Here is a 13,994-nt window from a genome sequence, read left to right on the forward strand (position 1 = left end):
AGGTCTGTCCAGAAAAAGTCCAATCATAATTAACACAATAAGAACATTTGTGTGACATTGGTATAACCTGGCAGCCAAGGACAGTGGGCTGGATGCACATGCATGAACAATGATGACTTCACTGTACTAGTCAGTGGGGGTGGTAGATGCCATTGAGTGAGCATGAGTACTGTGTGGCTGCCACATTCAAAATGACTGAGTGAGTAGAGCAATGAATCTGCATCACATTTTGCATTAATCTTGAATGTTTCTCTATGGAAATTATTTGGATGACTCAGAAGGTCACAGCTATGGGCAACTGGTGATTGGCAGCTTTATCACAACACTGTGCCCCCTCATGCATCATGTCTCAATGCAGAGTTTTTGGTGAAACATCAAATCACCCAGGTGACTCAGCCCCATTACAGTCCACATTTGGTGCCCTGCGACTTCTGTCTTTTCCAGAAACTAAAATCACCTTTGAAAGGGAAGAGATTTCAGACCACTGATGAGATTCAGAAAAATACGATGGGGCAGCTGATGGCAACTGGGAGAACTGTGTGAGGTCCCAAGGTGCCCACTTTGAATGGGACTGAGGTGTCATTGTCCTATGTACAATGTTTCTCATGTCTTGTATCTTCTTCAGTAAATGTCTCTATTTTTCATATTGCATGGCTGGCTACATTCTGGACGGAACTCTTACATCCAAAGGCTTCCTCTATTAAACATAACGACACATACAAAGTACCCTACATAGTACTGGCATAACACAAATGTTCATGCCACATAGTATGTATCTTCTCCTCTTGCTCATTGGCAGCACCTCTCCGCCCTTCTATCACTGACCTCCTCAGCACCACCACCGCATGACATCTGTCCTATCCCCTTGGAAAACAGAAACTTTACTTTGATGTGGTTTTAAAACGTCTGCTCCTTTCAAACTAACTTATGTCACCTTATTTTATTTTATTTTTGCCTCATTTTGAGAGGTGACTTCATCATTAGGGTCTTTGTTCATGGTATACTCAGTAGCCATCATCTCCATAGGCCCTTTTCTTGTGCTACTATTTATCTTTCCCTTTATCCCTAAAATCACTTCCCCCTCCCTCTCCTAAACGGGCACTCTTCTAGTGTTTAACATATGTTCTCAAATATGCATATGTATGTATGGACATATGCCTGTATAGACTTTAATGTATTTAAGTGGCATTATGCTCGGGCTTATTTTCCCCTTTCTGCTATATGTGGAGGACCTGTCCAAGCTGCTCTACACACACCCAGTAAGTCCCTTCTAACTGTAGGTATTCCACACTACATCTTTGTCTGAGCGAACTCATTCACTCCCTCAGAGATGGACACCAGTGCACCCAACTTCCTGCCACCGCTAACAGCAATGAAATCAGCATCTCAGCGTCAGTCTCCTGTGGACCTCTGCCAGAAGTCCCCCGGGGCATGTATGTAAAACGTGGATGGCTGGGCCACAGGACAGACACATAATTCACTTGACTCAGTACTTCCAGACTGAGGTTCAATGGTTCAGTCAGTTTATACTTCCACCAGCATCTCGAATTAATGATCTTACTAATTCTTGCCAATATAATATCTCCTCTTAATTTTTATTTCTTAGCTACTAGTAAGCTGAAACATCACTCTCTATCTTTTTAGCTACTTAACATTTCCTTTTGTAGACCACATTCTCGCTCTCTGTTCATTTTTATATTAAGATTCCTGTTTTCTACTTCTTGATTTGCAGTTTCTAATATTGTTTCTATATTAATGTCATCAATTTCACACACTGTTAAAAGCTACTTCAGTCTGTCATCAGCTTATTCCCTTGTTTAAGGTGCTGTTCATTGACTAGAAAATATAGTCATGGACATAATTTCTTAAGTGATGTTTTAAAAAATTATTTTAGGGTTATATTTAACAAGTACAGTCTCTCACTAACATTTAGTTCTATTAGCCTTACAGTTTACCCTTGAATCCATCTTTAATCTACCTCTCGTCCAACTTTTTCTATCAGGCACTGTAGGAATTTTTTTCATATACTGAGCTAATGTTCCAATACCACCAGCCAACGAGTTTGTCTTTTCTCCATTATATGAGCAATGCATCTTTATCATATATCACTCACTTCTTTGTGTTGTTAAGAGCAGAATAGTATTGGAAAGGTGATGACCCAGATAAGAAAGGGAACATGTATAAAGGACCCAGGGACAAGTACAGGGAAGGGACTGTCTTTGGGAGCAGGGGGTGGAAAGGGCAGGGGAGAGCAACAACAACAAAAATGGGGACAACTGTAACTGAACAACAACAAAATGTTTTTTAAAGGTACAATGGACAAGAGAAATTTCCCCGCCCATATGTCTTCAGGAGGGTCACGGTGACCCCACCATGGAGTCAGCCTTTTGAAGCCTGGAGCAAACAGGAAACCTGTGTTCACCCAGCAGCTCTAAATGCCTTTTTAAAAGTAAAGATTAAGAAAGAAATAGTCTCATTTAGGTCAAATGCTTCAGATATTTTATTTGAATTCCTGCAATTCCTATAGTGTTTAATAACATAACAATGGGTTTTCGTGTCATGTGAAATAAATAAAATGTTTTGTTGTAACTATCATTCTATAGTAGCTATTTAGGATGTGAACGGACACATCATCCACAAAATTTTCCAATTTCCCAAAGCTTCCTGAGATTCATGGAATGATTTAGGGTACTTGACATGATATAGTATCTAACTGGTAAATTTTTTGTAAGCAAGGGAAAAAAATCTAGCCCCAAACAGGTCTGATTTATGGCTTAATTCAGCATTCTATACATAGAAAGTCCTCAAAAAATGTCCTTGGCTGATTAACTGGCTGAGAGCCCACAAATTTACAGGGGTGGAATTTACATGCAGAAGGAAATCTTCTCTCATGAAAGTGACAATCTGTTTGCCTTTTCCTTTTGTTAGGAGAGAAACCCTAGAGACTTCAAGGACTATTCTATCAGGTAAAACTTAAATCTCTACAGTTGTTTATGGAGTCCTTTCCAGGGACCACACAGCAGTTTGCAAGCATGTATGCTCCACTGGCCATTTCTGCTTACCTTTGTATTTGGATGGAAATCCTTTTAGATTCTTGTTATTCAGTTACATTGACCAGTGATGCTGCACAATAAACAGAAAATAGAATCCAGAAAAAACAGTATTTTCCTTAGAAACTGGTGGCATGTGGTGTGAGGAGCGGGAGTATGAACTAAAGATTTAGTACTCTCCTGCACCTCAGACTCAGACTTTTCTGAGTCTCAGTACTCAGACTTTCTGTTTTCAATGCCCATGGATGCACTTGAGGTTTAAGAGCAGAAGATCAAACCCAACCCACCTAACTACATTTAAGGAATGTTCATTATGCCCAGAGATTTCTTGAGAATATCACAGTCAGACTTGGCAGTGGTTCATCTATAATTATAAGAGGTGGAGTAGGTTTTTCTTTTTGTTTTTATCTTAGTGACAAAACTTGTAATAATTCACCAACAGAGAACAAAAAGAACCGTGACTTATGACTTACAATTTTCATAGCCGACATGTTACATTATAAAAAATCATGTTCTATTTTATTTAAAAAAATTTTTTTAAAAATTCTGTTCCTAAACAGGAAGACATTATTGGCACATCACAATGGGACCTGGGGAAGGTCACCCTTTGTCAGGGAGGAAATGCTACAATGTGAACTAGGCCACCCACTCCTGTTACTTCTCCACAACCTACTGACTACACTAGAGAGTGAAGCAGAGTGTCAGCTCATAGCAGATAAATACGAGTTGTTGAGGTTTCACAACAGCTACAGACCCACTTGGGAAACAGAGACAAAGAATGCACACGTGCTTTTTGACAAAAGACTTTGGCAAATGTGAATCTAGCTGGGCTTGTTGTGTAATTTCAACAAGATTTTAGGATGGCAATGCAAATGTTAATGTAAATGTTAAACAAGAAACCAACTTCAGTTGTTTTCATGTGGATAGGTCTACAATTTTCTCTACAACTGAAAAATTTGGTTTCTACTGAATTTTTATTGGAATGTGGGTGTTGTAGGGCATTGCTTCTTAGTCTCATGCCATTTTGAATGTTCCTGAAATTGATCAGTGATATTGAAGATTTCGTTTTTATATTCTAGAGGAAATTTCCAAGTTAAAATAGGAAGTTATATGGGAAAAACTTAAGTAAGTGCTAAATGTCCTAATCATATGCAATTTTTATTAAAATAACTAATAAAGTCTCCATATTGTATATTTAATTATTTCACTATATTACTTTTACTCATCAATTATAAATTTCTAATACCATTAAAGAGAAAAGTTTAACTTCTTATGCATAAGGAAGTATTTTGAAAGAAACATTTGACTAATTGTAAAATATTGGAATGCTGTGATCTATTTTTGATAATCCATTGCTAGTAACATGATAGAGACATTACCAATACTGCTAGCAGATTTTTAAAAGCTAATAAAACTCATCAGAAGTAGTAGAAATCAGCTACTTATTCATCACCATAAAATGAAGGATAAATGAATTAGACTTTATATAACTAAAAGCATGCTTCCTTTGGAAAATATTTACATATGAGCTTTTAATCAATTTATGGAGCTAATAGGTTTCATTTGTTACAGAGGAACAAATGTAAAAGTGAACTGAGAATAGCATCACAAATGTCATCTACTATCAAACTAAAGATGTACTTAATCAAAATAAGCAATTTACAGCAGAGTGTTCTCACAAGTGAACGTTTAGTAAAACAATAATCTGAGGTAAGAATTTAGAATTAAGAGTTGTAATTAATTTGGCATGCTTCCTAATCTATTCCACTCATATTTCTGCTCACCTTGTGATGGCACAAAGACAAACAGGAAAGTATGCACATAATTAGTTAAGTCAAATAACTTATTCAGTAGATGCAGGGACAAATTTTTTATTGTTGTTTGCTTGTTTTGTTTTGCTTAATCTCTCGCCTTCTCCACCCAGCCCTGCCAGGGCTGACCTATATTAACAGGTATCAGCACAGTGTAAGAGAGTGTGGTGAAAATGCTGAGATTCAATATCTACTCAGGCTTCATTTTAGATTGATGTTTAACTGATCAGTATTATTTCTCACGTAAGTACACACCTTTCCTTATGAGAAAGAAGATTTAGTGTTTTAATCCTTACAACTTTCCTATGAAAACTGCCAGGTTGGTATTATTCCCATTTCTCAGATGTGGCCCCCGCTAGCACCCTCAGACTCTGGAACCTACCCTCATGGGGCAGTTTTGGGGGGCAAAGACAGTGACCTACCTTCCAACGTACTAGTTTTGACGAATCAGAATCCAGTGGACAGCTCGCTCCCCTGTCACAGTTCCTCTCCCTCGAGTTGTCTTCATCTGATTAAACCTAACTCAGCTGGGTCCAATCCAGAAATCACCTCTTCTCTCAAATAGATTCTGCTGGGGTAGATTTAATTATTCCTGCACAGTGCTTTGTTCATAACTCCTGAAATAACATGTATCGCACCACATCACAGTGATGCCATGAACGTGTTTCCTCCTGCAGGACTCTCGGTCACCTTTGTATTCTACTCCCAGAGCTTGTTAGGCAGAAGCAGCTCTCCGGTGATTTTTTTAACAAGAAGTCGAGTGAGCCCACAGACAAGTCAACAAACAGGAAGAACTGGATACTGTAACCATTCATATTCTTGAAGTACATAGACTCTGTCAGTGGGAGAGGAAAGGGCTTAAGAGTGAGGCAGGAAGTTAATAAAAAAGTGATTTTAAAATGTTTTCTCCTTTAAATGATAAAGGAGAAAACAAATTGGCCTAAAATCTAAACAACACAAGTCATTGCAGGGAATGACACAAGTGAATGTAATCAGTAGCAGGCACATTACTATACAGAAAGAAGGATGTCAGTCCTGAATAATCAGGGCTCCTGCTTAAGTACCTAATGTTCTGGTTCGCACTCTGAGAGGCCTGCCAGAGAAAGGCCCCCAGTGAGTGCTGGCAATTCAGCTGCTCTCTCCAGAAAGGGTTTCCAAGACAAAACACTTTTTATTATCAGTCTGTTGAGGGTGGAAATTATCAACAAGGAGAAGGACTTTGAGTCCCTGCCTCAGGCAAATACTTTGCCAAGAGTTTTCACTGAGGCTCACATTTTCCTAATATGAGTTAGGTATCCTGGTCCCCATTTTACAGGCAGGGAAATTGAAGATCGGAACAATTGAATGGGTTGCCAAGGTTCCACACTTAGTGGGGAGCTTTGATCAAACTAAGTTTTGTGGGCTGCTCCTATTATACCCTACCACCACCAGTTTTTGTGTTCGGAAACATTGTTATTCACCCATGGGCATGACATTAAAACTGTTCTCTCATTTTCAGTCATTTTGCTTAGGCTATTTCACATTTGTTAAACTGTAACTGGAGGATTCCTTTCACGTGAAGTTGGAGGATCTGGCTGTATTCTTTGGGCATCTCATGGAAACCACGTTTGGGTAAGTTGTTGTCATAGTAGTGGTGGCTGACGGGGGTGTCCTGCACAGTTTTGGAGAAGGGCCAGAACCCATACAGTTTCACGTTCTCACACAGCTCAACAGCCGCACTAGCGATCATGAAGCCGGAGGACAGGCGATACTCAATCAGACCTTTAGTTCTCCAGAAGAGGGCGAGATTCTTCAGGTACCTGGGATGGAAGTAGATAACCTTTTGCCTTGCGTTAGATTCTTTCAGTGTGTTGTACACTTTAAAAGAGGCACCGGTGTTCGCCCTGAAGGAAAACGCTGGCAGGAGAAGGAATGCGTCTCCATAGGTTGCGATGTCCTCCAGAAATTCTGCTTTCTTTTCCTTTAAGTTCCTGTATCTGCCAATTAAAAATATGCATCATAATAATAATAATAATAATAATAATTATAAGAATCAAAGCAGTGGTTTTGGAAACACAGGCTAAACTTACCACTGGCCAAAAAAACTGAATCACGCATATCACTGCATATGAAAAAAGAAACACGATGGATTCGGAGGAAACTCAAATCTTGTAAATATCAAGGGCTAGGCCTTCATCTCTCTTGGTATTTCTAGAACCTCATTGCTACTTTCTTACTGGCCCATACCCTAACTGGACATACATTTCTTAGCGTCCTCGATCTTCAAACTCAGTAATTTTTTTCTATGCTTGCTTTTTGGTGATGAAACACCTTCCAAGTTTATAATGATGAAATGTTTTTCTCAAACATAGGACACTCTTAAAATATCTGTACATCTAAAAATTCATTGAGCTGTAGACTTGTGATTTTGTACACCTTTGGTACATGTGTGCTTATAATAGTTTTCTTTAGAAAAGCCCAAAATATATATACATACACACACACTTTTTAAATTTCCTCCATGTATTGTGATAGTTCTCTACACTTTTGACTTAAATAATAACTACACAATTTGTGAATTTTGAAAGTAAGCTTTTGGGAGGCAGATATGATCTTTTATATTCTCTTAATGGATACTAGAATTACCTGAAGAGTGTATGCTATTAATGACTTTTGATTAAAATAATACAGTAAAACTATGTACAGGACTTTCATTATCCAGCAAACATTTCATAGCAATTACATAATGGAATATAAAGCGTGGCAATTATGCTTTAGTAATGCACTAGCCAAAGTGAAAATCAAATATTGCTAGGTTCTCCTAAGGTTTGCTCTCTGAAGTCTCCCAATGGATTAGGTTTTATTAAGAAAGTATTACCAAGATGAAAGAGCAACATTAAAATTCTGAAAGAAAATTGAAAAAAGTAACTTCACTATTGTAAAAGAAGATGAAGAAATGGTAAGTTCTCCTTTGATGAGCAACGTTCAGCTTGTGTCATTAGAAGTACAACTGGTCATACCACTTATGAGCCACACCTTGATAGAAATTTAAAAATTACAGCTATATTCTTATATCTTCTCCCAGAAAGTCATTCCCGCTGTATGTCAAGTGAGCCTCAGCAGTGACACCGAGTGCTCCAACTAAGAAACTTGGTGAGCAATGGACGGGTCTCCCAAACTGCTGTGTGACTTGGACGCACTTACTTGAGTCTTATGATACTGGGGTTTACGGTCACAAGATTGGTTTTACTGCCAACGTCTTCACTGACATTCCCTGTCGTGGGGGGCAGGTTACACCTGAAAGTTGGAAAACAACTATTTTCAACATACAGCTTAAAAAAAGAGACCATACCCACAAATACATACATACACATGGGATCATTGTCATTTTTTTGAGGCAATCATTGCTGTTTGAGAGTGCCTCAGAATTCATCCGATTTCCATTTAAAACTGTTTGCTAAGTACTGACCTCTCAGCAGGTTCAGTGTTGCCCAAAACATACAAATTTGATAAGTGGTCTCGACATTGATTTACACGCATAAGTAATAAAACTAGAAATGACACAGCTTGCCTAGCTTTTGAAGAGTTCATACTCCTCTTATTAGAATTATTACTTATACTGATTCTATTCCTACAGTGGGGGGTATGATCACCAATTTATAGATTTCAAAACATGGGGGCATTGTGACGAAGGTGACAGAGTATGCCAGAGACAAGGACTACATGAAAAAAGCAAAAATCTCCTGATTCCCTTATAGATAGTTTTCCCAGCAATTTCTGCTGTTAACTAAAATGCTTATGTTCTTATAATGATGTTTTTATATTGACATTTCCATCCCCTTTTGAGTACTGATTTGTTTATAAATTGGAAAACAAGTTAACAATTGTAATTCTGAGCAATTATATTCCTGTCACACAAAAAGGGAAACTTGGTTAGGACTCCATAATCATCACTTACAGATTTTCAAGTCGACCAATTCTTTAAAACCATACACAGAAAAGAAGCACCCCTGAGTATTTCCTTAAGGAAGGCTGCTTCAAGTTCATGTGTTGTGAAGTATGAATGAAGTTGAACTAGTTTATTCCGTGTTCTGGTAAACATGCAAACAAATAAAATACATACTTCCCACCTTGATACAAAAGAGACATCTGAAAGTAATTAAATACAGCCCTTTGAAGAAAATACTAATCATAGATGACAGACCAGAAATGCCCTCATTAGTGGCCTTATTATAACAGATCTACATTCTAGCACAGTCCCATATTCTGTGGAAGAACAAAGGTTATTTTCACGTAGTATCAAAGAGAAGGAAATATTGGGTGTTGTAGATACACAGTAGCATAGGAAAGCCGCTCATTGCCTATTTTTGGTCCTTACACTCTTAACTGACAGCTCCCAATCGTTTGAAAGGAAATAATAACAAGAATAATAAGCACTTTCCACATTGTTTTATAAAATATGAACATGTACAGCAAAAATAGGTACAGACTTAAAAATTAAAGTTTAATGACACCAATCATGTCTAGCTCTCATTTGCCTTTCACTTTGAAAGGCAAACTTCAAAGGGAACTCTATATGCAGAAGGATACCTGGTATCAGCAAATGTAGAATCCACAGATGCATGCATTTAGTTTAAAGTTATAAATTAAATAGCTTGTGAGATTTTAAAAATTTTTTTGAAATCTAAACTCGTTGGATTTCCTACATCACATAGTTGCATAAAGTAAAATGGATGTGTAGGCACCATACTAGAGATGTTTTGGGAATTTTTAAGTTTATAAAAGGCCCATTAAAAGAATGATTTACCTTGATGATTGCTTTTTAGTACTAAGTGCTTTAACCAAATGGCTAAATATTCAGGTTTTAGCCATTTTGACACTCATTGTGAGGAACACATCCAGTAATTGTTGGGCTGATGGTCTGTTGTTCTGTCATTGCCTTCAGCAGAAACATTTTAAGTGACATTAAAGTGAGAGGGGAACGACTGATTCAAAAAATTTTTATTTGCTGAAAAGAGCAACATTGAGTAGATAAGGATCAAAGGACCTCCTCTGGTGTATAAAATCAGTGTTCCTGAAATAGGAAGAAACAGATTTCAATTTACTTCTTAAAAAGGTGCATTTCAATTGAGCTCCATCCTTGCGGGGACGAATCACCTCTCCTTTAGATTCTGAAAGCGGAGATGCCCTAGACCATGTCATGCGAGTACAGGCACACCGGGAAACTGTTTCCGTTTCTATTTTCCCAAGCTGGCTGGTATCAACACAGAAATATTTTAAAAGATCATAATTTAGAAGCCTCACAATTTTTTTTTTTAATTTAAGTGATGCTGCATGGCTGTGTAGCGCTGAGCTCAGCAGCTCTCAAGTATTAACTGAGAACAAAACTTCCTTGAAATACTCTTTTAAAAAACCAAAGTTTTCAAGGCCAGGTGAACCCAGGCGATGTTGCTTCGGAGAGTCCTCCCAGGGAGGCGTGCTGTCCTCCTCAGTGCACCGCGGGCTCTCGCGGCCCTGCACGCACTGCGGACCCTCTCTCGCCATGACTTCACCCAGAGCTTCTGGAAATTAAATGATCACAGCGCATTTTCCTCCTGGTGTCCACATTCAGAGGAACTAACGATCCATTTAACACTGCAGGAAAGCCTACCAAAATAATTTGTTGACTTTAACGACACAGCTCAAAGGTCGAAATTTACAGAATATCTTTACACCAACCCTGTAAAATATCCAGCTGGTCTTTGGTTCAGAGAAGCCAGATGAACAGGCCTTACCTAAAAACGAAGTCGGATTTATCTATTTCAGCTCCACAGAGAGACTTACTCAGAATCCCCCCATTTCCAACCACTGCACACTGATTGTAGCGGTGCTCCACGAAAGGCTGAGACTAGCAGGAAAGAGTGGGAAACTACCATGAGATATCTTTAGTTTTAGAACCGTAAGCATCATTAACTAAATTCAAGTACCCTAACTTTTACACATACTAAGGAGAGAAAAAGAGAAGTAGCAATACCATACCATGTTGATCAACTTACGACATAATAAAAAAATCTTCTAAACCCGTTATTTTCCTAGAAAGAAATACACTGCACATCACACACAATATAATGCAATAATACAAAATATAATATACTTGTGTATAAAATATAATGCAGTTCACATCACATAATTAAATAGAGAATGGCAAAATCCCACATTGTGCCTTACCAACAGGAATGTTTTCAACAAAAAAGAGAAAAAGCCATTGGAAAGTACCATAAAATCCTCTATTCTGGGGATTAAAATTAATAGCCAATTTAGCAAACTTTCCCAAGCTTCTTAAATAGTTAGACCTTCAGGCTCAGTGATGATAGATTTATGCCTGCCATCTCTGCAAATGACCATCCAGGCATTTCAGGGAGGCCCACTCACTCTGTGGTGACATATTTCAAATTAATTTCCCAGGCCTGGATCTTTTACATTTTTTCCAAGGACCCATCTTGCCTACTCTGGACGATTCCCACTTTCACCGACCCCTCCCCATTCTGAAACATAACTCTTCAGTTCAACACTACACTTTTCTTTCGCTGATCACTTTCCCCGAAAGAATGACATGACCTTCCCCAGCAACACCGGTGCCAGCTCACATTCTACAGTGACAGGGTCCTGATTCAGCTATTTTTTTCTCTCTCTACAATTGGAGTGTAAGTCCTCAAGGCAGAGAGCGTGTTTATCACTTTTAGTTGTTCCTCATCTTTCACTGCAAACCTAGCACAGTGCTTTGTATGCAGTGACTGCTAAATAAATGCTTGGTGGCTCAACGTCCCATGCTGGTGCAGCCCCAGCACTGTGCTGAAACCCACCTGGGAAGAGTTTGGAAGAGTCAACCGGTAAACATTTAGGAATTTTGTAAGGGGGTTGTTAAATCACTGGTAAATTAGAATCGGCTGTGGTGGGGTATTTGCACCACTAAAATTGGCAAATGCTGCAAGCTGGGCACCCAACTCCCCAAAGCCCGTTTACCAGCACTACTAGCAACACCCAGGGCCAATGTGGTTGTGGGCAGCCCAGCAGACCCCTGAAGCACCGTGATGCCATCTGCTCCTGATGGTGCACATGAAAGATGCCTAACGAGCAAAGGAGAGCTCTATTTCAGCACTTTTAGGTTTGTCTTTAAAAATTAAAAATCATATAGTCCATATTATGCAAGGTGACCAAGTGTACAACTTACAAAGGCATTTAGTTCACACAGGAACCTCGCAAGCATTTTACAGATGGGAAGCTGGAGGCATGAGTTAAATGTGGCAGAGCTGGGACTCAAACCCAGGCAATCATTGCACCAGAGTCCATGCTCTTAATTCCTACACATTATGCAGCTCCTCGTGTTCAATGCATAAAATGTGAAGTACCTGCCTTATTTCTCTTTATATCTGCAATGCATAGCAGATTGCCTGGCTCATAAAATGAATGGTTCTCAGATAGCTTGAGACATCTTCAGACAGTGCTTACTAACCAGTATCACAGTGAATTCTGAGTTTTATAGATAGGGTAGAATGCAAATACGCTCTTTGTGACACAATAGAAAAGATTATGGAGGGAAGCATATCTCCAATTAAGCAGTCAAAATAATGTATGTTTTTCTGTGGCTTTTTGGTCAACTGGGGAAATACATCTATATGCTTTGGGATCTCAGTGTTCAGTAAGAGTTTCAATAAATTATAAACATCAAAATTCCCTAAAATAAACCTCGAAGAAAATGTAAATTTGTGCAATTCAACTGTCTGTACATTGCTCAGTCTGGTTCAAAACCAACTTTGTTCTTTTCCTTTGCAATTTACTTAGTAAAGTTTTTGGAGAAACTGGCTTCACGATGTTTAATCAAAAGCATCTATTGAGACCTCTTGCTGTGTAGCCAGCAGATCTGAGCTGAGCTCAGCAGAGCAGAACTGAGCAGGGTGGGCATGTAGGAAAGCAAGATGGGAAAGAGGTCATCTCTCTCATAAGCCACATGCATGGAACTGGCAATGTTTAAGCAACATTACCTAGCTTTGCAAATATTACTGGATTGACTTCATAATTTTCTCCTCCCAAATTTTAAAAATCAGTGTAAATTTGGGAAGTGAACGTTGTTAATTACATACAGCATTATCCAGCCTCTGGTAAGATATTCTTTTCAAGGTGTCAGTTAGAAGCAGAAAAATATCTGATACTCCTCTGTTCTAGTCAGTCTTAAAGCAAGAAAAACACTAGCAAAAACTGCACGGGTGAAAGACTTGCTCATTGTGGAACCCTTCAGAGCTGTCCTTGGTAGGAAATATAAGTATTTTTCAGTTATCTTCCCAACTACTGACATTTCAGTGCATCAGGGGGGCATTTTAGAATGCTGAGTGTGAGTTATTTTTTGCCCTCCTTTTCTTTCAGAAAGTGTGTAATATTTTCTTCTATTGTTCTCTGTTTTTCATGCCTTCCCAGAAAATTATTCTTTCTTTTAGTTGTAATGTTCTTTAAAAATTGGAGCAACTGACTAAAAATAAATTAGTTGTAAGAAGTCAAAAGTTCACAGAAATTAATTCTAAGAATCTAATAGTTTACAGTCGGTAAATTACGTATAGCAAGTGATCCCATTTTGACCATAGTGACTCGGCCTAATTGCATTTATTCAAATCAGTTACAAAAGATTCATGAGAGTGTATGTTTCTAAGCAACAAGATGTTCTGCATGACAAAAATTTCCCCTGACTTTGGATTTCTATTAAGGGACATGTTTCTTCTTGTAATGATACTGAATCATTAATCACTAGTTTATTTAACAAATATGAGATGAGTGCATGCATGTACTAGGAAGTGTCCCAGGATCTTGGGGCATATTGGTAAATACATGAGATTAAAAATCTGTCTATGGGAGTTATGTCTATTGACCAAAATTTCTTAGATATTTACTTCCCAAAGATTAATCACACAAACCTACAGTTCTTTGTAAAGGAATGGACTCAATTACCCAAACTGGTAACTGGAACAATCTTATTCCAGGTGAAAAATGGTCATCTCCCATGCCCCAGTAATTCCTATGCAGGAAGCCCAAGTACCTCATCTCATTCAAGGATGAGTCATGGAGACTCAAGAAGTAGGAGAGCTTATCATTTAAGATATAAATACCATCCCCTGCAGAGCCATCA

The 13,994-nt window shown here is 38.4% G+C and overlaps 1 protein-coding gene across 1 annotated transcript in view; it reads right to left on the bottom strand.

Annotated features, from left to right (window-relative positions):
* Window positions 1–4,598: 4,598 nt before the first annotated feature.
* Window positions 4,599–13,994, bottom strand: part of ST8SIA6 (ST8 alpha-N-acetyl-neuraminide alpha-2,8-sialyltransferase 6) — a 61,607-nt gene continuing 52,211 nt past the window's right edge. The window contains exons 4-6 of the mRNA XM_037060779.1: window positions 10,615–10,727; window positions 8,045–8,137; window positions 4,599–6,837 (exon numbers count right to left, since the gene is read on the bottom strand). Of these exons, the coding sequence (XP_036916674.1) occupies window positions 6,369–6,837; window positions 8,045–8,137; window positions 10,615–10,727 (675 nt within the window). The 3' untranslated portion in view covers window positions 4,599–6,368. The remainder of the gene's footprint in view (window positions 6,838–8,044; window positions 8,138–10,614; window positions 10,728–13,994) is intronic.

The sequence above is a fragment of the Sturnira hondurensis genome, unplaced genomic scaffold (genome assembly GCF_014824575.4).
Source record: "Sturnira hondurensis isolate 20B ecotype Veracruz unplaced genomic scaffold, ASM1482457v3 Scaffold0012488, whole genome shotgun sequence".
Classification (NCBI taxonomy): domain Eukaryota; kingdom Metazoa; phylum Chordata; class Mammalia; order Chiroptera; family Phyllostomidae; genus Sturnira; species Sturnira hondurensis.